This window comes from Sciurus vulgaris (assembly GCF_902686455.1).
Source record: "Sciurus vulgaris genome assembly, chromosome: 3".
Lineage (NCBI taxonomy): Eukaryota > Metazoa > Chordata > Mammalia > Rodentia > Sciuridae > Sciurus > Sciurus vulgaris.
The window spans coordinates 90,844,748-90,869,086 of record NC_136463.1 but is presented as its reverse complement, the minus strand read 5'-3'; the positions used below and the strand labels follow the sequence as shown (position 1 = coordinate 90,869,086).

The following is a 24,339-nucleotide window of genomic DNA, read 5'->3' as shown; positions in this document are numbered from 1 at the left end:
ACTTCAGCTTGAAGTGCACTTTATCTGAAATAAGGTTGGTAACCCCCGCTTTTTTACTGAGTCCATGTGCATGTTAGTTTTTTCCACATCCTTTCACCTTTAGTCTGAGGATGTCTTTTTCTATGAGATGAGTTTTTTGAAGGCAGCATATTGTTGGGTCTTTCTTTTTAATCCATTCTGCCAGTCTATGTCTTTTGATTAATGAGTTTAAGGCATTAATGTTATTTTTAGGATATGATTTGTATTCCCAAGTCATTTGGGCTTGTTTTTAGTTTTTAACTTGGCTTGGTTTCTCCTTTGAATGGATTTTCCTTTAAGGTAGTTCCTCCCTTTGCTAACCCCCATTGTTGTTTTTCATTTCCTCCTCATGGAATATTTTGTTGAGAATATTCTGTAGCACAGTCTTTCTATTTGTAAATTCTTTTATCTTTTGTTTGATCATGGAAGGATTTTATTTCATCTTCAAATCTGAAGGTTAGTTTTTATTTTATTTATTTTATTTATTTATTCTTTTGAGACTATTGTGATGGGATTATTTCCCTAATTTCTTTCTCAAGATTCATTATTGGTGTATAGGAAGCTATTGATTTTTATATGTTGATTTTTTTAACCTGCAACTTTACTGAATTTGTTTATTAGCTCTAGTAGTCTCCTGGTGGTGCTTTTAGGATCTTCTAAATATAGGATCATACCATCGGCAAACAGTGATAATTTGACTTCTTCCTTTGCTATTTCATTCTCCCCTTCTCTTGCCTAATTTCTCTGCATAGAGTTTCTTTAAATGAATGAGCTCAATGCAATGAATTTTTTTTTTTTTGTACCATTCACTCATGGTGTCCCAGAGATTTTGATATGTTGTATCTCTATTCTTTTTTTTTTAATTCATTTTTATTGTAAACAAATGGGATACATCTTGTTTCTCTGTTTGTACATGAAGTAGAGGCATACCATTTGTGTAATCATACGTTTACCTAGGGTAATAGTTTTTATTCATTCTGTTATCATTTTTTCTCCCCCTCTACGTCTCCCACCCCTCTTATCCCTCTATACAGTCCCTCCTACCTCCATTCTTGCCCCCCTACCACCCCCTCATATGTGTCATTATCTGCTTATCAGCGAGATCATTCGTCCTTTGGTTTTTTAATATTGGCTTATATCACTTAGCATGATATTCTCCAGTTTCATCCATTTGCCTTCAAATGCCATAATTTTATCATTTTTTATGGCCAAGTAATATCACATTGTGTATATATACCACAGTTTCTTTATGCATTCATCCATTGAAGAGCATCTAGGTTGGTTCCGTAATCTGCCTATTGTGAAGTGAGCAGCTATGAACATTGATGTGGCTGTATCTCTATAGTATGCTGATTTTAAGTCCTTTGGGTATAGGCCAAGGAGTGGGATAGCTGGGTCAAATGGTGGTTCCATTCCAAGTTTTCTACGGAATCTCCACACTGCTTTCCAGTGTGGATGCACTAATTTGCAACCCCACCAGCAATGTATTAGTGTACCTTTTCCCCCACATCCTCTCCAACACCTATTGTTGCTAGTATTCTGGATAATCGCCATTCTCATTGGGGTGAGATGGAATCTTAGTGTAGTTTTGATTTGCATTTCTCTTATTACTAGAGATGTTGAACATTTTTTCATATATCTGTTGATTGCTTGTAGATCTTCTTCTGTGAAGTGTCTGTTCATTTTCTTAGCCCATTTGTTGATTGGGTTATTTGTATTCTTGGTGTAGAGTTTTTTGAGTTCTTTATATATTCTGGAAATTAGCCCTCTATCTGAATTATGAGTGGCAAAGATTTTCTCCCACTCTGTAGACTCTCTGTTCTCGTTGCTGATAGTTTCCTTTGTCGAGAGAAAGCTATTTAGCTTCAATCTATCCCAGTTATTGATTCTTGCTTTTATTTCTTGTGCTATGGGAGTTCTGTTCAGGAAGTCTGATCCTAAGCCGACATGTTGAAGATTTGGACCTACTTTTTCTTCTATAATATGCAGGATCTCTGGTCTGATTCCCAGATCCTTGATCCATTTTGAGTTGATTTTTGTGCAGGGTGAGAAATAGGGGTTTAGTTTCATTCTGTTGCATATGGATTTCCAGTTTTCCCAGCACCATTTGTTGAAGAGGCTATCTTTTCTCCATTGCATATTTTTGGCACCTTTGTCTAGTATGAGAAAATTGTATTTATTTGGGTTTGTGTCCATATTCTCTATTCTGTACCATTGATCTACCTGTCCATTTTGCTACCAATACCATGTCATTTTTGTTACTATTGCTTTGTAGTATAGTTGAAGTTCTGGTATTGCGATACCCCCTGTTTCACTCTTCCTGCTAAGTATTGATTTAGCTATTCTGGGTTTCTTATTTTTTCTAGATGAATTTCATAATTGCTTGCTCTATTTCTGTGAGGTACATCATTGGGATTTTAATTGGAATTGCATTGAATCTGTATAGCACTTTTGGTAGTATGGCCATTTTGACAATATTAGTTTTGACTGTCCAAGAACATGGGAGATCTTTCCATCTTCTAAGATTTTATTTAATTTCTTTCTTTAGTGTTCTGTAGTTCTCATTGTAGAGGTCTTTCACCTCTTTTGTGAGATTGATTTCCAAGTATTTTATTTTTTTTTTTGAAGCTATTGTGAATGGGGTAGTTTTCCTAATTTCTCTTTCTGAGGATTCATCACTTATGTATAAAAATGCATTGGATTTATGAGAATTGATCTTACATCCTGTTACTTTACTGAATTCATTTATGAGTTCTAGAAGTTTTCCTGTGGAATTTCCCAGCTCCTCTATATATATAATCATGTCATCAGCAAATAGGGATAGTTTGAGTTCTTCTTTTCCTATTCGTATCCCTTTAATTTCCTTGGTCTGTCTAATTGCTCTGGCTAGAGTTTCAAGGACAATGTTGAATAGAAGTGGTGACTGAGGGCATCCCTGCCTTGTTCCAGTTTTTAGGGTGAATGCTTTCAGTTTTTCACCATTTAGAATGATATTGGCCATGTGCTTAGCATAGATGGTCTTTACAATGTTAAGGAATATTCCCACTATCCCTATTTTTTCTAGTGTTTTGAGCATGAAGGGATGCTGTATTTTATCGAATGGTTTTTCTGCACCTATCGAAATATTCATGTGATTCTTGACTTTAAGTCTGTCGATATGGTGAATGACATTTATTGATTTCCGGATGTTGAACCAACCTTGCATCCCTGGGATAAAACCCACTTGATCGTGGTGCACTATCTTTTTAATGTATTTTTTACATGGATCCTTCTCTACAATAGTCCATATTTTATGCCACAAAGCTAATGTTAGCAAGTACAAGAAGATAGAGATACTACCTTGTATTCTATCAGATCCTAATGGATTGAAATTAGAAAATAATGACAGAGTAAAAAACAGAAACTACTCCAACATCTGGAGATTAAATAATACGCTATTGTATGATGAATGGATAACAGAAGACATCAGGAAGGAAACTTAAAACGTCTTAGAGGTAAATGAGAACAAAGAAACATCATATCAAAATCTCTGGGACAGTCTGAAAGCAGTACTTAGAGGAAAATTTATTTCATGGAGTGCATTCAATAAAAGAAGAAAAAAACAACAAATAAACGACCTAACACTAGAGCTCAAAGCCCCAGAAAAAGAAGAACAGAGCAACACTAAAAGTAGTAGAAGACAGGAAATAGTTAATATCAGAGCTGAAATCAACGAAATTAAAACAAAAGAAACAATAGAAATAATTGACAAAATAAATAGTTGGTTCTTTGAAAAAGTAAACAAAACTGATAAACCCTTAGCCATACTAACAAAGAGAAGGAGAGAGAAAACCCATATTACCAAAATTCGGAATGAACAAGGAAATATCACAACAGACAGGAGTGAAATGCAAAACATAATTAGAAGCTATTTTGAAAATCTATACTCCAACAAAATAGAAAATCTTGAAGACATCAACAAGTTTCTAGAGACATATGAATTACCTAAACTGAATCAGGAGGACATACACAATTTAAATAGATCAGCTTCAAGTAATGAAATAGAAGAAGTCATCAAAAGCCCACCAACAAAGAAAAGTCCGGGACCAGAGGGGTTCTCAGCCGAGTTCTACAAAACCTTTAAAGAAGAGCTCATTCCAATACTTCTCAAAGTATTTCATGAAATAGAAGAGGAGGGAACCTTCCCAAATTCATTCTGTGAAGCCAATATCACCCTGATACCTAAACCAGACAGAGACACATTGAGGAAAGAAAATTTCAAACCAATATCCTTAATGAACATTGATGCAAATGTTGTCAACAAAATCTTAGCAAATCGCATACAAAAATATCACTATTCTTATTTTCCTCTTAAGTATTTAGTAGTTTTAAATTTCATCTCTGATTTTTTGTGTTATCCATTCTTCATTCATTAGAGTACTATTTTGTCTCCAGTTGTTAGAATAGCTTCTATTTTTATTCTATCATTTATTTCTAATTTTATTCCATTATGTTCTGATAGGATGCATGGTGTTATGTCTATGTTTTTATTTGCTTACGAGTTGCCTTATGATCTAAGATATGGTCTGTTTTAGAGAAGGATCTGTGTGCTGCTGAGAAGAAAGTATATTTGCTCATTGATGGATGATTCTATATATGTTCGTTAAGTCTAAATTATTGATTATATTATTTAGATCTAGAGTTTCTTTGTTTAGTTTGTTCAGTTCTCTTACTAATTGTAGTGAGAGAAGTATGTTAACGTCACCCAGTATTAGTTTGTTGTGGTCTGTTTGATTCTTGAGGTTGAGAAGGGTTTGTTTGCTATATGTAGATATTCCATTTTGGGGGACATAAATATTTATGATTTTTACATCTTGTTGATGTATAATTCCCTTAAGCAATATGAAGTGTCCTTCTTTGTCCCTTCTGATTAACATTGGTTTGAAATCCTCTTTATCTGATATAAAGATAGAAAATTCTGCTTGTTCATGTGGTCCATGTGAGTGATGTTTTTTCCCATCCTTTCACCTTGGGTCTGTGGATGTCTTTACCTATGAGCTGAGTCTCCTAGAGACAGCATATTGTTGGATCTTGTTTTTCAATCCAATTTGCCAGTCTTGTGTTTCAATTGATAAGTTTAGGTCTTCAACTTTCAAGGCTATTATTAAGATATGAGTTGTGTTCTTGGTCCTTTTGGTTTATTTCTAGTTTTCAATTTGAATTAGTTTATACTTTGGTTGACTGTTTCTTTAGCATTGTTCCTCTTTGCTGGTTTTCACTTTGTTTTCTCACTTCATCCTCATGGAATATTTTGTTGAGTATGTTCTGTAGTGCAGGCTTTCTCATTGTGAATTCTTTTAACTTTTGTTTATAATAGAAGGTTTTTATTTTATCTTCAAACCTGAAACAATTTTTCTGGATATATAATTCTTGGTTGGGGGCTAGAGTTGTGACTCAGTGGTAGAGTGCTTGCCTAGCATCTGTGAGGCACTGGGTTTGATTCTCAGTACCATATTTAAATAAATGAATAAAATAAAGGCCTATCAAGATCTAAAAAAAATAGTTTAAAAAAAATTCTGATTGGCATTCATTTTCTTTCAGAACTTGAAATATATTATTCCTGAACTTTGAGGGCCTGGGTTGAGAAATAAGTTGAGATCTGAATTGGTTTCTCCCTAGATGTATTTTGATTTTTTTCTCACATGACCCTAAGATTTTATCTTTATTCTTTGTGTTAGTCATTCTTATTATAATGTGTCTTCGTGTAGTTCTGCTGTAACTTTGTACGTTTGGGTTCCTGTGAGACTCTTGCTTTTGATTTTCCATTTTATTCTTTAGACTCGGAAGATTTTCTGATATATCATTGAAAAGATTGTGCATTCCTTTGGTTTGTTTCTCCCCTCCTTTGTCTATTCTGATAACTCTTAAATTTTGTCTTTTCATGTCATCCCATAATTCTTGGATGTTCTGTTCATGGTTTTTTCCCCTCTTCTCTACACGGTCAACTCTCTTTTTAAGATTATGTATTTTGTCTTCATTCCGAGAGGTTCTTTCTTCTAAGAAGTTAGTCTGTTGGTGGTGCTTTCTACTTTTTTATAATTTAGTTTTTGATTCCTTCATTTTGAGGATTTCGCTTGTTTTTTCCTCCACAATCTCTAACTCTTTGTTGAAGTGATCTTTCACTTTCTGTTTTTTCTTTGATTTCATCCTTATCCTATTCTTTAATTTGCAGATCAGTTGAAACCATGTGCATTCTAAGCTTCTTCCTTGACATTTCTCCTACTGTGTTGTCAGTGGATTCTGTCATTGGTGCATCTTGGTTTGTCTGAGGCACCTTATTTCTTTGTTTTTTCATGTTCGTGTGTTTTCCCATCTAGCAGTATGGATCTAAGGTAGCACCAATTCTACCTGCAGAACTACAGTGTCCTGAAGCTTTCCAGCACCTCGACTTCAGGGGGGTGGGGAAGACCAACATTAACAGTACCCAATGCAAACAACACACAGCCCCAAACCCCCTAGATTCTATCAAGACTTTCAGTTTTCTCATAACACACAGAAATGATGAGTTCAATTACTGTCCACACTATACACAGCAAATTTGCTAAAAGGCTTCACAATTCCACGTGTTGGGACAGAGTATGAAAGTGGTACAGGACATGATGTTCATGAGGGAAGAAGAGAGAAACCAGAAGAAAATATCTACAGTTAAGAGTGGAAGAGGAATTGACAGAGACTGACTGTTAGGAGAAAGAGAATCCAGGAAAACAGACAAGCAAGAGGAAAAATATATACAATAAAAAATTAAAAATATAAGAACACACAACAAAACTGCAAAATACTTTCATACACCATAGTCTTCAACAACTGATGCATGAAAAATACCCGGTCCCAAAAATAGTAGAGATGTTAGAGAAGAGGAAAAAAAAAATAATTAAAAACAAAGCCAAAACCAAACCGAACAAACAAAAAGCTCCATGGAAAACTGAACAACACTTTGCTTCAGAGTTCAAAGTTTTGTCATTCCTGTCTCTGATTGTTCATGGGATCGCCCAGCCCAGACCAGCCCACACCGACCCAGTTAGTATCCCACCGATCTGGGTTTTAGATAATCCAAGCTTGACCACACTGGAGTCCCAAGATATCAGTGCTGTTCCAATTTGCAGAGGGATCACCAGGCATTCACTCACATAGAGGAGCAACCCTGAAAGGCTGCAAGATAGTGGTCATCAGCACTCCCAGTAGGAGGAGTCCAGGTACAGCAAACCCTGCAGGCACTCTGATACTGAACCTCCATGTTTTGGCCAGTGTTCCCAAACAGAGGTGGTTGTGCTCCAAGATGGCTGTGGCACCATACCGCAGGTCCTCTGGTCCCCCAGGTGCTAACTGGCATCCCAAGATGGTGGCAGCTGCGTGTAACCAGACCTGTAGGCATTCTGGCAGTGGACCTCTGGGCAACAGTAGGAGTGGCTTCCGCAGCAGCGGTGTAGGCAATAGCCTTGCAGGGGAAAAGACCTTTGGGTGCCAATAACTGTGCTGTGGGCGAAGACTGAGTTGGGGGCTGCAGCATTGGTTAGGCTGCAGTGTTCCCAGAAAAAAGACTTCCGGGCTATGATAGCAATATCTGCAATAGCAGCATCTTAACCCAACATTCTTATAATGAGAAAAGTATAGTATTGACCTAAAAGCCATATTCTTATGCATCCTTCTAGAGGTCTATGAATTTATAAGCATATGTGCATTAGACCAGAAATACAGTGGTTTTAGGGCTGGAGTTGTGGCTTAGTGGTAGAGCAACTTGCCTAACATGTATGAAGCACTGGGTTCAATTTTCAGCACCACATAAAAATAAATGAATAAAATAAAGCTCTATCAACAGCTAGAAAAAAATTTAAAAAAAAAGAAATACAGTGACTTTAAATTACAACCACAGCACTAGTTTTTTAAAATGTATTTCAACAAATGACATATTAAATGTGCTATCAACTGAAAGTCACAGGTTCTGAACTCTTGTAGGAAATAAGATCACTAACTCAAGGTTTAGAGTAAGACTTATTTACTGTGATGCACTCAAAAGGAATGAAAGTGTGTACATATAAATTAGAGTTGATTGACTATCACACCTCGATTCCTGCATTGACTTTTTATAGGCATGTATATTCTTGAAAGAGGGACATACACAAGGTTAGGCAGCGGAGTTTCTCTTTTTTAGTGCATTTTAATTATACAGAATAATGGGTTTCATTATGGAATATTCATACATCCATATAGCTTACTTTGATTATATCCACTCCCCCATTACCTCTTCTTACCCTCCTCTTGCCCCTTCCCCTGATCCTTTCTTCATCTCTAATAGTCTCCCTTCTACTTTTCTTTTTTTTCTTTTCTAGATTCCATTTATGAGAGAATATTTGATACTTGTCTTTCTGAAGCTTGCTGAATATGGTGATCTCTAGGTCCATCCATTTTCCTGAAATTGGCATGGTTTCATTCTTCCCTTTTGGCTAAATAATGCTCGTGTGTGTGTGTGTGTGTGTGTGTGTGTGTGTGTGTGTGTGTGTGTGTGTGTGTTTTATTTGTTCATGCATTGATGGTACCTAGGTTGATTTCCTATCTTGGCTTTGGTGAATTGAGCCACCATAAACATGGTTATGCATGTATCTTAATGTATGCTAATTTTAATTCCTTTGTGTATATACTAAAGAATGGTATAGTTGAGTCATATGATAGTTTTATTTTTATTTTAAAGAAATCTCTATATTCATTTCCCTACTGGCTATACTAATTTACATTCCCATCATCAGTGTATAGGGTTACTTTTTTCTCATACCCTTGTGTCATCATTATTGTGTTTTTTAATTCTTGATTAACCATTCTGACTGGGGTGAGATAAAATCTCAATATAGTTATGATTTGCATTTCCTGATACCTAATGACATTGAACATTTTTTCATGTAGTTATTGACCATTTGTACTTCTTTTGAGTAATGTCTGTTCATTTGCCCATTTATTGATTGGGTTGTCTTTGTGTTAAGTTTTTAAAATTCTTTATATATTCTGGATATTAAAATTCTGTTGGAAAAAAAAAAAATTTTCCCCAGAGCCTATCACTTCATTCTGTTGTTTCTTTTTCTGTTTTTAACTTGATGCAGTTCCATTTGTTGCTATTAGTTCCTGAGTTGTTTAGGAAGTCCTTGCCTATACTTGTATCTTGAAGTGTTTCCTCTATGTTTTTCTCTAGAAGTTTCAGATCATAATTATATTTAGGTCTTTGATACTTTTCGTGTTGATTTTTTACAGGGCAAGAAATAGAGATCGAGTTTCAACCCTTACTTAGGTACATGCACTTTTCCCAGCACCATTTGTTAAAGAGGCTCTTTTCTCCAAGTTGTATTTTTGGCACCTTTGTCAAAAATCAGATGACTGTAGCTGTGTGGGCTTGTCTCTCTGTCCTCTATTCTAATCTATTGGTTCACATGTCAGTTTTTATGTCAGTGTCATGTTGTTTTTGTTAGTATAACTCTAGTATATTTTGAAATTGGCTATTAGAATGTCTTCAGTGTTGCTTTTTTGATCAGGATTGTTCAGCTATTCAGGGCATTTGTGCTTCCTTATAAATTTTAGGATCATTTTTTTTAGCTCTGAAAAGATGGTGATTGTATTGAATCTGTATGCTGTTTTTGGTAATATGACAGTTAATTTTGCCAATACTTAAATTTAGGAGTTCCTTCCATCTTTTAGTATCTTCTTCAGTTTCTTTCTTCAGTGTTTTATAATTTTCATTGTAGAGGTCCTTCACCTCCTTGGTTAGGTTTATTCCTAGCTACTTTATTTTTTGAAGCTGTTATGAATAGAATTGTTTTCCTGATTTCTTTCTCAATGAGTTTGTTGTTGGTACATAAAAAAGCTACTTATTCTTATATGTTGATTTTATATCCCATTACTTTGCTAACTGTAATATAAAAGTCTGCTGGTGGTGTCTTTGGATCTTCTAAGTATAGGATCATAAGCAAACAGGGAGAATTTAACTTCTTCCTTTCCTGTTTTTATCCCTTTTACTTCCTTCTCTTGCCTAATTTTTCTCACTAAAATTTCAAGGATGATATTAATAAGAATGGTGAGAGTCTATATTTTTGTCTTATTCCTGATTTTTTAGGAAATGCTTTCAATTTTCACCCATTCAGTATAATGCTGGTTATGGGTTTTCATAGATAGCCTTTATTATATTGAGATTAGATGATACTTTATGGCTTTTATTGTGAAGGGAACTTGAGTTTTGTCAAAGGCTTTTTGTGTAACTATTGAGATGATCATGTGATTATTTTCTTGATCCTGTTTATGTGGTGTATTATATTTATTGACTTGTGTCTGTTGAACTATCCTTGCATGCCTGGAATGAAACCAACTTGATCATGATATATGATCTTTTTCATGTGGATAGCACAGTTTTCTTTAGGCACCATAAATCATAAGATAATTGCAGATACGTTATAATATTACATTTCTTAATATTTCTGTATAATCGAGTTATAATTTGAGTGCTGTTCCTAAAGAATGCAGATAACATGTTTTGGGAAAAAATAAAACTATTTCACTACTTGGATAAGGAAAGTGAAACACAAGATTCTATCAGTTTAAGACTACTTTTTCCTCTAACTGGTGATCTCTGTGACCTTGTAACTCTTTCTGTATATGGGGTCTGGTTTATTTTTCAGTGGTTATATTCTATTTTCTTCAATTTCAACCTTCTACTAATTCAGTTTTTATACTCAAAAATAGTAATTTGAACTTCTATTAAATTACATCCTATTGGTGTGGGTTCTGTATGTTCACTGTTCTGATAAATCACATTTTGTTTCTTCATCTAATTTTAATAGAAAGTTTTTATTTATCAAACCACGAATCATAACCTTCATGTCATTAATTTTTAAGAAATGGTTATTGATGTATTAAAAGGCAGAGTTGGCAAATATTTTCTGGTAATAAATGTGTTAGGCCTTACAGGTCATGCAGTCAGATCACAACTACTTAGTTCTGTCATTCTATCACAAAAGCAGTCATTTTCAATTTGTAAATGAGTCAACAGAGTTGTGTTTCAAAACTTTATTTACAGAAATAATTAGGTGCCCCCCCACCCCATTCCAAGGGTTAGGAGTTGCTTGGATCAAATCTAGGGCATTGGTCATGCTGAGCATGTGCTCTATCACTAAGCTATATCCCCAGATCCAAACATCATATTTGTGAGGTAACCATTTTTCCTTATCAGCTTCCAAACTTTAAACCTAATTTGTTATCAGTAACTCTGATGCTAAAGTATGAAATGAAGATTTTTTTTCTCTTTTTGATTACATAGATATCTATTTGATGCAAAGTTCTATAACACCCCAGAGCTGACTTGATCTTTATGTGATAGAACTGGCCATAGTGCTTAAAATTGGCTTTTGAAAGTTGAGGCAAAATTTACTATTTCTTTCTCAAATTCCCTTGTCCCTTTTTCCCCTCACTAAAACACCCTGTGGGGTAGTCTATGTGACAGCTGAAACTCTTATTTTCTAGTCTCCCTTTCAGTGAGGGATGATTTCGTGAGATGTGCGATTCAGGAGGCCTTAGAAGTCACAAAACTTAAGATAGGGTTGAGTCTGTTGGCACATGTTCTTTTGTCCTCTTCTTTTTTCCCACATCAGTGTTGCAAATCTTTAACAGTAATAGCTGTCTTGTAATCTACGAGGCAAGAGAGGACAAGGTCGCAAAGATATAGCACTGACATCCTTGTTTCCTGCTTCAGCTGTGGACTGTTTTACCTCCATACCTCCTTTGGTGAGGTGGGGAAAATAGTTCTGTCTCTTTTAACCATTATTATATACAGCTGAACTCAGTTTCCCGTTGTTTAAAAAGTAAATACAGGATATGAATAATACTTAAATATTAAATACACATTAGGCTATTTCTTTTGTCCATTAAACTCAGCATCAATTTATTTTCTGTAAAATATCATCTATCATACTAACTGAATATTATAAAATTGAACTGTATTTTGTGATTTGTTCATCATATTTAATTTTTAAACATGTTCTCATTTTCTAAAAGCAGTAAGTTTAGGGAATTTGTACCTAGTTTGGGTTGTGCATTTATCATAATAAATTTTTAAAGAATAAACTGAAATTTTTGAAGAACATTTTTCCTTTGAAAAGATTTTGATAATTACCAAGATATGAGAACTTGCCCTAGTATGGTGCTTTAACCTTGAATTCAGCCAATATTTCATGTTTCAAATGTGTCTTTCTCAGTGTAACCTTTGTTATATGTCTGAATAGAAGTGACAACTCCCTTCTGCCTTAGAACAAACTACTGTAGTAAAATCAGAAACAGTTCATATATTTATTTGTTTCTATGTTCCCTTCTTGCTCAGATTTAGGACTTAGTACTGTGCTTGATCTCAAAGGTATATGTACTTGGTAGTTACTGAAATTGAAAAACACATTTTGATATGTACTTGTCCTTATTGATTCCCACACTTCCACAAGATACAGACTAAGAGAAATGCTTAGTTTTTCTTAACACATAATTCAGTAAATCATGAAACTATACTAACAAGACTAATCAGTAAACAAAAGGTTAGTGTCCTATTATATTCTAAGAGAGGCTCTCAGTTTGTACTAAAACAATTCAACTTATTTCCCCATCTACCTGTCAACATTTAAATATTGTTACATCCATGTCTTTATTAATGAAGTGATTTTAATATGGTAAATCATTTTTACTGCTTATAAAATCACTGTAGACTAGATAAAGCAGATCTAACTTACTGATTTTTTAATATAAACTATATTTTTGTTTTTAACTCCAAAATGTTCTAATGAATGTTACAGTCTAATTAAGCCCTAAATATTCTCCACTAATTGCTATAGGAATAATCAACCTTTTTTTTAACCTGCAGTTTTATAAACAAGGATAGATATTGTGTGAAAATTAACATGTGAAAAAATGGCTCAATGGGAATTATTATGCATCCTGAAAGCAATAATTCTCTCAGAACAGCAGAGATACACCTTCCCCCACCCCAACCATCAAGTAGAATGCAGAGATTATTTCCTGTTTTGTTCTTTATTCATAAAAGTTTTAGGGCAATTTTGTGCTAATGGAGCCAGACTAATGAAGCATATTTTCAAGATATTATCAAGCATTAGAGACTAGTTTAATTTTTTAAAAAACTCATGAACAAAAAAAGCAATTCTTTTTAAAAATTCATTAAGTTTTTGGCATATTCAAAGGATTTATTTGTAGTAGCTTGCATCTTTTATTTACCTTGAATTTAGTATAACCGTTTATGTCTTTCCTATACATGTCTTGTTTCCTAACGTGAAAAGAGCTAAAAGAAACAAAACACTGTAATTTTGACTAGTTTTTCAAGGTTATAACATTGCAACAGATGTAAGTTTTTTTTAGCTAAAGCCTTTCTCTTCCCTTAACTCTTAATGGACTCTAGAATTCTTTGAGAATACTTACCTTCCATGTACTCTGACACTGCTGGGTGAGAATAAATGTCTGAAGTTGCTAAGGACAGCAAAGTAGAAAAGTGAAATGAGTAGGCCACTGAATTAACCAATTCTGGAACCATTCCACTCTTGTTACCAATTATGTGGTAATAGTAATTCCCTTTTGTGATAGATCCATTTTGTTCTTGCTCTGCCTCCTAATGGAAACTGTGTTTGTAAAACCAGGGTTTCGATTTGTTTGTTCATTTGTTTCTGGTGCATTATAATTATATATAGTAGTGAGATTCTTTATGTAAAAGCAGTTTTTAAAGTTAGCCACTATTCCCTCAGTCCTAACAGCTAAATTTGAAACTTCCATCCTCTGCTACTTACTCATTTCCATTACCAGTATTTCTTCCAAGAGTGAACAGTTATTTGGTTCATATTGAAGAGAGCTTAATATCACCATTATAATAGCAATAAAAGTTTTGTGGTACCCTTCCATTTACAAAGTACTCCTTTACTTCATTTGATCACAACTTGGTTTACTTGGTTTAGGCATTTTCATATTATGGATGAGACTAAGAAGCTGGATATGAATATAATTTTCTGCTTATAATTAAGAGCAGTGGTTTAAGGTTTTATAGAAGTGCTACAGACTGATTTGGTATTTAATAAAAAGTAAATTCTATTGTTTTTTAGTTTCAATATAGAAATTCATGACCAAAGAGTAAGAATCACAGATTCAAATCCATTGTTTAAATAATTTTTTTAGATTTTTAAAAATCTAGTGTTCATTCAGTTTTAATTTCAAGTATTAACATGCATTGTACATAATAATAACTTCAAAATATCCAGGGGAAAAATGTCCCAAAGCATTTTTTTCAGTGTGTATCTGAAACATACGCTAATAGCCTAAAGTACATTTAAGACTTGTATATGAATATACTTAAAAATATGGGAATGCATGATAGCCTCAGGAATTTAGGGGAGATAAGAAGTGAAAATGACAAAGGATTGAGGACCAGAATGCTGGGAAAATGGGAGGTACTGGGGGAAGAGGCAGATATGAAAGCTAGGAGGAGACTCAGGAGCAGATAGAAGTTCCACTCAAGTTTTTCTAGGAAGTGATGATTCTATCCTGGACACAACAAAGAGGTCAAGCTAGGTATGCATGGTAGCCAGAGTCTTCCTCACTATACACAAAGGCACTTGCCATTTTCCAAATTAGTGGAAAACAAGAATTTTTTTCATAGTTTTGACCAAAATTGTTTTCTTTTCTTAGTTTTCATGATGTTACAACACGTTTGTGTAGATTTGGGTTTTAAACTAGATTTGGAAAGGTATAAATCAACAGGTTATTTATGAACATATAATAATTTGCACTTATAGAAAGTATTTCTAGAAAGATACACAAGAAATTGAAAACTGGCCTTGTAAGAGGCCAGTATCCGAGATATCCTTAAGGAATAAAGATTGGTGAGAGACTTTCCATTTTTGTACATTTTTGTATTTCTTAAATAATATGCTTTTGAATATATCACCAATTCAAAAAGTTAATGAAATTAGAACTAAAAAATAAAGCCCATTTTATCATATTGAGCTTTTATAATTATGGGGTAAAATATTTTAAGAAATTTTTGTTGCTGAAAAAATTATTGTGGTTTAATCCTCTGAATCCATGTACATATTGCTTGGTCTGTTGGGGGAAGAGTGGGCAGAATTTATTAAACTAACATTAATTAAGGTAGCTTTGGTCAAATATACTGTATTAAAGAATAGGAATTTATTTTTACTAATGGAAAATTCCATATGAGTGTCTGAAAGGTTAATCTTCTCTCTGCAATAATAGTTTATTGAGCCTGAACCATGCATGGTAATTAATTAAGTAGATGACTGTTTTCAGGTACAATGCCTTTAATCCTATACTTAAAGATTCCAAATAAAGTGAGAATGCCTATTTTGTATCTATGCACCTCATTAAATTTTTTAAATATAATCAAAGTATTCTTTTGGAGAGTTTTACTATTTTCTTTTTATATATACATAATCTGCTTAAAAGAGATATGGGTGTTAGTTGTAGAAAAGGTGTTTTTTATGTAAAGAAATTGAAGAAAAGGTTCAGGTTAGATTCAAATTGTTCATTTCTATGTGTCTTTGAATAGAAATATGGCTGGAATATAAAGTGATTCTCCAAAAAAGATAATGCTGTTCAGTTTTCTATCTGTATCAGAAATTGAATTAAAAATAACAAACACAAAACATGAGCATCCAAAGATATGGATGTTGTAAACTATTGGAAGTAGATGATTAAGGAGCCTCAAGGTTTTGGAAACAATTCAGTGAAATGAAAAGTTGCTTTTTGATGTCTATAGCCAAGCTGGATAAATTACAGTGCAAACAATTAACAATGAATTTGGAACAAAGAATATTATTTGTTTTTGTTACAGTGGAGAACTGAACTACGTGCAAAATTATTATAGAATTGTAGAGTTGTTGGTATACGAAACCAAGTCTGGCAAATACAGTGGATAGTCTTTAACAAAGGAAGTATTCTTTTTCATTGTAGGTTAAAGACCCTATAACATGGGTCGCATTTCCATTTCTCAATGAGGGAAAAGCTATTTTATTTCCAAGGATAATGGTGATTGTTGACAGCCCTCCCTTTACAAAATAGACTTCAGTTTTAAGTTATATTATATTTTAAGAAATATAATATAAAATTAAAATGAAGTAATAAATATATTAGCCATATTTTCCCTTTTACTTATTTATTTTGTGGTATTGGAGATTGAAGCCAGGGCTTTGCACATACTAGGCAAGCACTCTATCATTGAGCTATATCTCCCCTCCCCACACTTAAAATTTTATTTTGAGACAGGGTTTTACTAAGTTGCCTATGCTGGCCTTGACCTTGACATCTTTTGGTGTCTAACTGAGTACTTCTTCTCAGTCTTTTGTCTTGGGTCCTTCTCCTCTTTGTGACCTCTAATTATTGGAGTGCAAGGGTCCAACTGTGAATGTCTTCTTTTCTCTATGCGTTTTTTACCTATTGTGGTTAAACAAACAAAACAAACATAAAATCTACCATCTTAACCATTTTAACTGCACAGTAATGTTAATGGTGTGCATCTTGTGCAGCTCATCTCAACACCTCTTTTATCTTGCAGAACTGAAATGCTATACTATTTGAGCCACTCCACTTTTCCACCCTCTTTTCTCTCCATAATCTTTCTCCCTAGGTGTTTTCATTTAGTCTCCTGATTACAAATCATGTTTGTTGTTTTGCTTTAGAATATTTTAACACCCCCTCCTCCATTACTTTACTTCAATTTTGCACACTTTTTTCAGATTGTCTTCCTGTTTCTAGAGTCCTTATTTAGAACGTATATCATTCATCAAATTCTCACATGATCAAGCTTCATTGTTTTCTAGATTTTTTTTTCATTTTCTCCTATCTTGAATCTTTGTTAAGGTATGTTTATTGTTTGTTTTTTCAAGTATTTCTCCTCACATGGTTTGCATGAGTGGTGTAGTATTGAAGACCTTTTTTAGCCTCAAGCATCTTTTTTGCCATCCTTTACAAAAAAGGGGTAGCTTGGTCAGGAATAGAGTTACTTCTATAAATGTGTAAGAAAGTCAGGAGTGGTGACACATGCCTGTAGTCCCAGCTACATGGGAGGCTGAGGCAAGAGGATCATTTGAACCCACAAGTTTGAAATTGCCTTTGTAACATAATGAGACCCCATCTAGAAAATAAATGAGACAAGGAAGAAAGAATAAAGAAGAGAGAGTTCATCAAAATAATAGAAGTTAAAACTCAGTTTGTCAATAGGCTTAGTATATATACTGTAGCATATATAGTTAGATGTTTAACTTATGCCAGAAGATGTTGGCACTTGTTTTTTTGCACCTTCACACAGCATCTTTCTAATCTCTAGGAAACAGCAAAGGTAAGGTTTAAGGATGAAGAGGGAAGTCATTTCCCCATGGGTAGGCCATGGATATAGCACATCTGAAGCTCTAATACTACCAACCACATAACCGTATGCCTTTGGCAGTTGGAAAGTCATATAAAATCAGCACTGGCCCATGTTCCCTGTCATTTATAAACACCTCTTTCTATCCTAGTCCTTAAGTATTTGTCAGCATTTTGTGGCAGTCTACTTAATCAGAATTTTTAAGATGGTTGATTTTGATAATTAAAAAATTAATTTTTAAAATTTTTTTTTCAGGTGTATGGTGGCTGATGAAGTAAGTGTTTTCACATCTTTTATGAAATTATACAACTAATTTTTATTGAATTCTATTCTCCATATTCACTATTCTCCTTTGTTTTTCCATGACTATATGTGTATATGTAGAAAGACCAGGGGGAGATGCTAGGTAGGTAGAAGAGGGAAAAAGAATGCGTATGTGTAGGTGTGTGTGTGCACGCATGTGTGTGTGTTTGCAAGGCCTGTATCTGGAACATATGTTAATATTAGATATCCAAAATTTTATATTGTTTCCTAGTATGCATGAATGTGTTTTGAAATGTAGCCACTCAAAAAGCTGAACTCTTCTTTTCATGGTACTGCTTGAGTAAAAGCTGACTTTTATGATTTTTTTTCTAAGGATTATTATTAATTGTTTGCAATGGGTATTAAATAGTGCTAACCATTTTATTTTCACTAAACACTTTTATACATTTAAGTAGCATGTACTTATATATATATGTATATTAATGTTTTCTCAGTGAAATTAAAACTCTTATTACATGAACTATGATACTCATACTTTCTGAGAATATTACAGTACAAATCAAAGTAATTTTAATACCAGTTTGAGAAATGTATTGCTGTTTTCATGATGTGTTTGAGAAAAATAGCAAAACATACTTTTCCAAATACATTAGAAAGGAAGGAACAGGAAACTAAATTAAAAAAATAGAAGTGGAATTATTAAAAAAAATTCTTCCAGTTATTGTGTTCTAGTCTTAGTTAAATATAGACTCCCATCAATAATTCATCTCCACAGTCTCTTTTCAGGAAAAAACAAACAAGAATATTTGTGAATACTATGTGAAAAGGTTGATGTACAGATTCTCTGTTCATGCTGATTTATAATTACCTAACTTTTAAGTTCAGATTTTTCATTCTATTTAGACTAGATGTTATTACTAGAAACGTAATCATGGCCTATGAAGGATTTCAGTAATATAATTGGAGAAATAAGACACTGACATTTAGAAACAATAGAAATTTCTCTTTTAGAACAGCATGAGTTTCAACAGACACTTCATAAATTAATTTTGAGAGTCTAAAATGACTTAACAAGGCTTGTGTTTTTAGTACTTGAATATGTTTTCATGAAAGAATATAAATTCATTCTTCAAAACTTCTAAGCTAGTCACTAACCATTTCCTCTTACATAGTATGTATGTGTCAAATATATATGTAATATATATGGATATATGTGTGAATATAATTCTTTTTCAAAATAGTCTAGTTTTAGGGGAGATAGTGAGGAATGAAATTGACCAAATTATATTATGTACATGTCTGAATAAACAAATCCCACTATTATTTATAATTATATCCAGTTTTATGTCCACAGAAAATATAAAAGTTAACACCATTGTTGATGATCTTCATAAGTAAGTCATAAGGAAATTCTATAGATCTTGGTACACCTTTGGTACCTTGGTCTTCACTTGATTGTCAGAGATTTGAATAAGCCTTTAATCTGTGAAATAAATCACGAATTGAGAGGAACATTTGGTCAGCACCTTAAGCCCTGTTAATTCTTACATAATTCTCCAACAAACCCCTATTCTCCTCAGTGAATATTATACTTGAATATTCAGAGTTCTTGATGAATCCTTAGTCAGCAAGTCTTTATTATACCAATTGCTTCTCATCACTTTTTATCATAGCATTTTTCACATGTTGAATTATTTGTCATCTTCATTCAAAACTTTTTTTTTTACTTTAATAAGTTTAAAAAGGCCATTTATTAGTTCCTCAGTACTTAAAAAGAATTCCACTTTTTCATGTCTCATAATTCTTTTCACTAGCATTTTGAAGGCTGATTCTTTGCCACCTATTTGGTCTAACAGGTTTTGTGATGTTAAATTCTATTAATAATGTTAATTAAGAAAGCAATTCTTGACTTTACACGAGTAAAAAACAAGCTATAGAAATTAACAGTCTTAGATCACAGTTCTTAACCACTAATATTCTCTGTTAGTGGTAGAGCTGAAATGCTGTTTTTATGGACTATTACTGAGCTGTTGTAGATGAAAGTAAATTAAAAATGCTGAAGTAGAAAGAACTTGTATATATGTAAATTATATGAATTCTAGTTTGACCTTCATTCTTTTTCCTGATACTGTCCTCCTTTTGCTCTTACTTCAGAATGGTATGGAAATTAAAGAAGGAAATACAGTCTTTAATTTGAAGGTCAACCACTTTTTGATTGTTAAATTTAAAAATATATTTTGATAATGATGACTATTTGACTCATCAAATAGCTGAAAGCCTTAGCATAGCAATTTTACATCTGTGTTATTGAACCTGCTTTTTTTCAAATGCTTGAATCCTTGCAGTATTGTGTAATTTAGCTGTCTGCTGTGATCTTTCTTCCCTAGCTCTAGAAACATATGACTTCCTTCACTGGTGTTACCCACACTTTCTCTTAGTATCTTTCTACTATTATGTTTTTGTAATGTGTTCAATCTTTGGAAGACTATGTAGTCCACCTGATTGCTGTATATAAGATAATCATTAGTTTAAAATTGAAATGATTAAATTTATTTAATGGTGAAGAATAAAGAAGAGAGAGTTCATCAAAATATCATATTTCTGATAAGCAACAAAACTGCAACATTTAATAAAATGAACTTTGTAAACAGTCAAGATTTGTCATCTTCTGCTGTTTAGGTTGTCCATTATATTCCAACAAAGAATTAATTCTTCTGACAGACTGATGGACAGGAGTATGCTGAAACTTAAGAGGCGACTTCACTTTTGTTCTATTTGGTTCATTAAAGAAAGTTTATTAAACCACTCTATGTGATCTGAAACTCTTCCATGCTGTCATTTGTAAACTTTCAGAAACCATTCTATCACGTTTCTACCAGTGACTGTTGTTTAGCAATTCTCACAGGCCTAGGTTTTAACAGGATTGTTACATAGCATGCACTGTGCTGTGAGAAAGAGGATTCAGCTTCCTCCTCCCTGGGAGTTGTACATTTCACTAAGTTTTCTTCCATCGTGTTCTCATTCTCCTTTGACGTAGTATTTAGTTTATCTCTTGGGGACTGCTGTCCCTTAATTTGTTCATCATTGGGGGATTCTTGCTCATTTAAATAATACTTTAAATGAACATCCTTTTCATGTTCTACCTTTGTCTCAGTTGAGTAACATTTAAAGTTGCTTCTCTACCAAATTTTTGAGTTTGATATGGTAAGAGGTCTATTTCTGAAAAACAATTTTCATCTTTTCCTGTGTGGTTTTCATACTTTTCTACTGATTCTCTCACAGTCAAATCATTAGTTTTACGTAGATTTTTCTCTGGACTATACCCTATATCAGATATTTTACTTAATTTTTCTTTCCCCACATTAGTTATTAATGACTGCCTGTGATTTATCAATTCATGAAGATTACTTCCAGACTCAGAAAATGCTTTCTGAATCTTCACCAAAGTCTCTGAGGTCAAGTTATTTTCATCCCCACTAAGAGAGCTTCCCATTACATTGCTGTTAGGCTTGCTTTGTAAAGTGGAAGGAGTAGGTTCACATAATGTAGCAGGTGACTTTTCAACAGTTATATCTGGTTCCAAAGAAAAGTTTCCCAACCTCAAGATTTCCCATTATTGGAGAAGCTTCATATTTATCCATTTCTCGAAAGCTTGAATTACTAGGTCCTATCCAAGACATCTGGTCACTTGTTTCATCTAGTTGCTCTGGAGTTAATAAGTTTTCCTCAGACTTACTGATCTCTTTTGAACCTTTCTTTGGTAATCTTTCATTTATATCTGGGCTAAAAAGTAGACCTGTTTTTACAGATTCAATCCTGTTTTCTAAACTTTGTTGATTTGTAAGTCTCCGACCAACATTTTCATATCTATTGACACCAGAACATCGATTTGCATCTCTGCTCTTTTTCCCCAGACTGAATTTCAAATGAAGAGATCTTCTAACCTTTTCTTTACGACTGATTTTAGGAGAGAAGCAGCCTGTTTTTCCTGATTCCACCCTGCAAACTTTTTTGCCTGCAATCCTTTTATTTTGCCTTAGCACATCTGTGCTGGTCAAATGGCTTCCACTGATGGCTACAGGAGAGAGTGAACTCTGAGATAACACTTCTGGGCTTGTATCAAAGTGAACTGATACTGGTGTGGAACTGCCATTGAGGAGATTATTTGGCAACAGATCAAAGTTAAAATTGTGCTTGATAGACTTCCTTTTCTTACTTGAGAAACCATGAGAAGAATCTACTGGCAGTTTATGCTTAGTAGTTGGTGTAAGAACCACTGGTGATAGAGAGAGTTGAGCAGTTCTATCCTGCTGAGGTGTAATAGAAGGTGTTCTGTTAGATTTCAGTTTATTCAGTACTCCATTAACAAAATTTCCAACACTTTGTCTTCGTCTTCTCTTATATTCACCAGGAGTTTCTTATTCACCCTCTTAAAGCCTTCCAGTAATGGAGTAGCACAGAGACCATCAATGCCCAACATAGCTGGTATCTTTTCCAGGATAAAATCTGGTACACACCCAATATCTGATGCATAATCAGTACGAGTTTGTATTACTGTAGCCTGTAATCTCAGTCTTTTTTCTGTGTTAGCAGACATCTTTTCATGTCCTTCACTTGTCTGAAGAAGATTTGTTGCATATATTACAGCAAGATTGCTATTATCCATCTTATTCTCCCTGGACCTAAGAGAAACATTCTTGAGAAAGTTAAAGAAGTATCTTAATACATCAACTGCATGATCAGTCATAAGACAGGAGAGCAACAATGTAGCTTTATTCTTCTCCTCTGTTCCTAACTGTTGAGCTTTGAAAAGTGCTTCCTGCAAAGCAACAGGGAGAATTGGCTCTGGTAATTCCCTGAAGAACTGCTTAAGAAGTCCTGCAATGTTACATGGAAGTGCAGAAGACAGGCAACCTTCACCATGATCCAGTTTATTCTTTAGTGCCTTAAGATGAATAACAGATCCTGATTTCCTAAAAAGTCCTGTTTGAATATGCTCTTGTAAAGATGTGCAGGCATCAACAAGAAAGCTTGGAATGTGTCCATATTCTGGTACAACAGAATAGGGCAATGCATTAAAAGGTACTCCAAATATTTTACCCCCTACCTTCTTTCTGGTCACCCAATCCTTTCCGCTACTGAGATGGACCTCCCTCCTTTCTCCCTTGATTCTTTCAGTTCCGTGCACCAACGCCTGTTGTCAGCTTCTCGCCACTTCCAGTCACTTGCAATGATCCCCTTTCCTCCACACTTTACTCTTCCCACTCCAGTGCTCTCGGAAATGTAAACACGACCCTTCCCCATGCCACTCCAGCCCAAGCAGACCCAGCTAGGCATTTGAGTCTCAGCTCCCGTGGCCTCTGACCCAGCCCAGTTGCTGGACCAGCCAGCTGCTCAGGCTCTCTTCCAGTCTGGGTCCCCGCCCGGGCTGCTTGCCGCTGTCACCCCGTTTCACAGGCTTCTCTTTCTCCCCATCAGCCTGCATGCAGAGCTTGGCCTGCACATCCCGGAGAGCAGACTAAAACCAAGCAGCTTTCCTCATGCCTTCGAGCCACTGTGGCCTTCACACTGCAGTCCCAGCCCAAGATCAAATGGCAGCACCCTCTCCTCTTTATAATACCAGGGATTGAACACAGGGGTGCTCTGACCCAGCTTGTTTTAGTTTTAGTTTTTTTTTTTTTTTTTTTCTTTTAGCACTATGCTGTGCTTCAGACTCATCTCGTATATATTCTGCCCCAGTTCTAAAATCTACTATTTTCCAAGAAACTTTCATTTGTTTTATTGAAGAATGATGCTAGAATGAGGATCCAGGTATTGTATGCGCTTATCTCTACTGAGTTGTCTTTCCTTTTAGGTACTATTAGCTTACAGAAAAGGAGATAAATATGTATATAAACTTTCATACATTTATACACAAATATTTATAAATGTTTGCATCCATAACCATCTGTAGCTGTAATAAAATTAAGCGTGAGTCCATACTGATGCTCCAACTCTAATCTGTTACCACACGAATTGTTCTAGCCTCTTCCACTTGCTTGTCTGTAATTTCCCAAACAATGAGAACCTTAACTCCCACTATTTGCCATCATTAATTATTCAATTCCAGTGTACATGTATGGTAGTTTCAGAATTGTTGGCCTGTACCCTCATGTGAGAGAACTTTATTAATTAGAGTATAGTGCTCATGTACAGTTCCTTATTCCTTGATTCCTATAGGCTCTGTACATTTCCAGAATTCCTTAGGTCAGTACCTTATTCTTTCACTCCTTTCAGTGGGTGTTTGAGACACTTGTAATATATTTAAAAATTTTAAATCATATTCTGCATTACAGACTGGGATCCCTATCCTAAATTTTTTTTAAGTATTTGTACACATTCAGATTTCCTTTTTGTATGACAGATTTCTATGACTTTTCACAGCGGCTTAATGCTCTGTATTTACCAGATTATTGTACAGAATAGTTTCATTGCCCTACATAATCCCCTGTTTTTCTCTTAATTACCATTGGACCTGAACCTTTGGCAATCACTGATATATTTAGCGACTATAGTTTTTTGTTCATTAGAATGTCATATAATTAGAATCATTAATTCTAATCATAATTATTCTATTTATATGACAA

At 34.3% G+C, this 24,339-nt stretch overlaps 2 protein-coding genes across 4 annotated transcripts in view; one reads left to right on the top strand and one right to left on the bottom strand.

The window, feature by feature from the left end:
* Nucleotides 1-24,339, top strand: part of ZRANB3 (zinc finger RANBP2-type containing 3) — a 257,489-nt gene that overhangs the window by 78,351 nt on the left and 154,799 nt on the right. For 2 of the 3 annotated variants that reach the window (XM_079135617.1, XM_079135619.1), the window contains exon 3: nucleotides 17,705-17,723. The exons of the other annotated variant lie outside the window; for it this stretch is intronic. In XM_079135617.1, coding sequence (XP_078991743.1) covers nucleotides 17,705-17,723 — 19 coding nt within the window. The remainder of the gene's footprint in view (nucleotides 1-17,704; nucleotides 17,724-24,339) is intronic. 3 annotated transcript variants of the gene reach the window in all.
* On the bottom strand, nucleotides 20,340-23,198 carry LOC306658105 (rho GTPase-activating protein 11A-like; the record flags this gene model as incomplete). Its single annotated transcript, XM_079134818.1, is given in 8 exon segments — nucleotides 20,340-20,500; nucleotides 20,503-20,546; nucleotides 20,548-20,583; nucleotides 20,585-20,882; nucleotides 20,885-21,308; nucleotides 21,310-22,133; nucleotides 22,136-22,907; nucleotides 23,079-23,198. Coding segments are annotated over 8 exon segments (2,679 nt in total).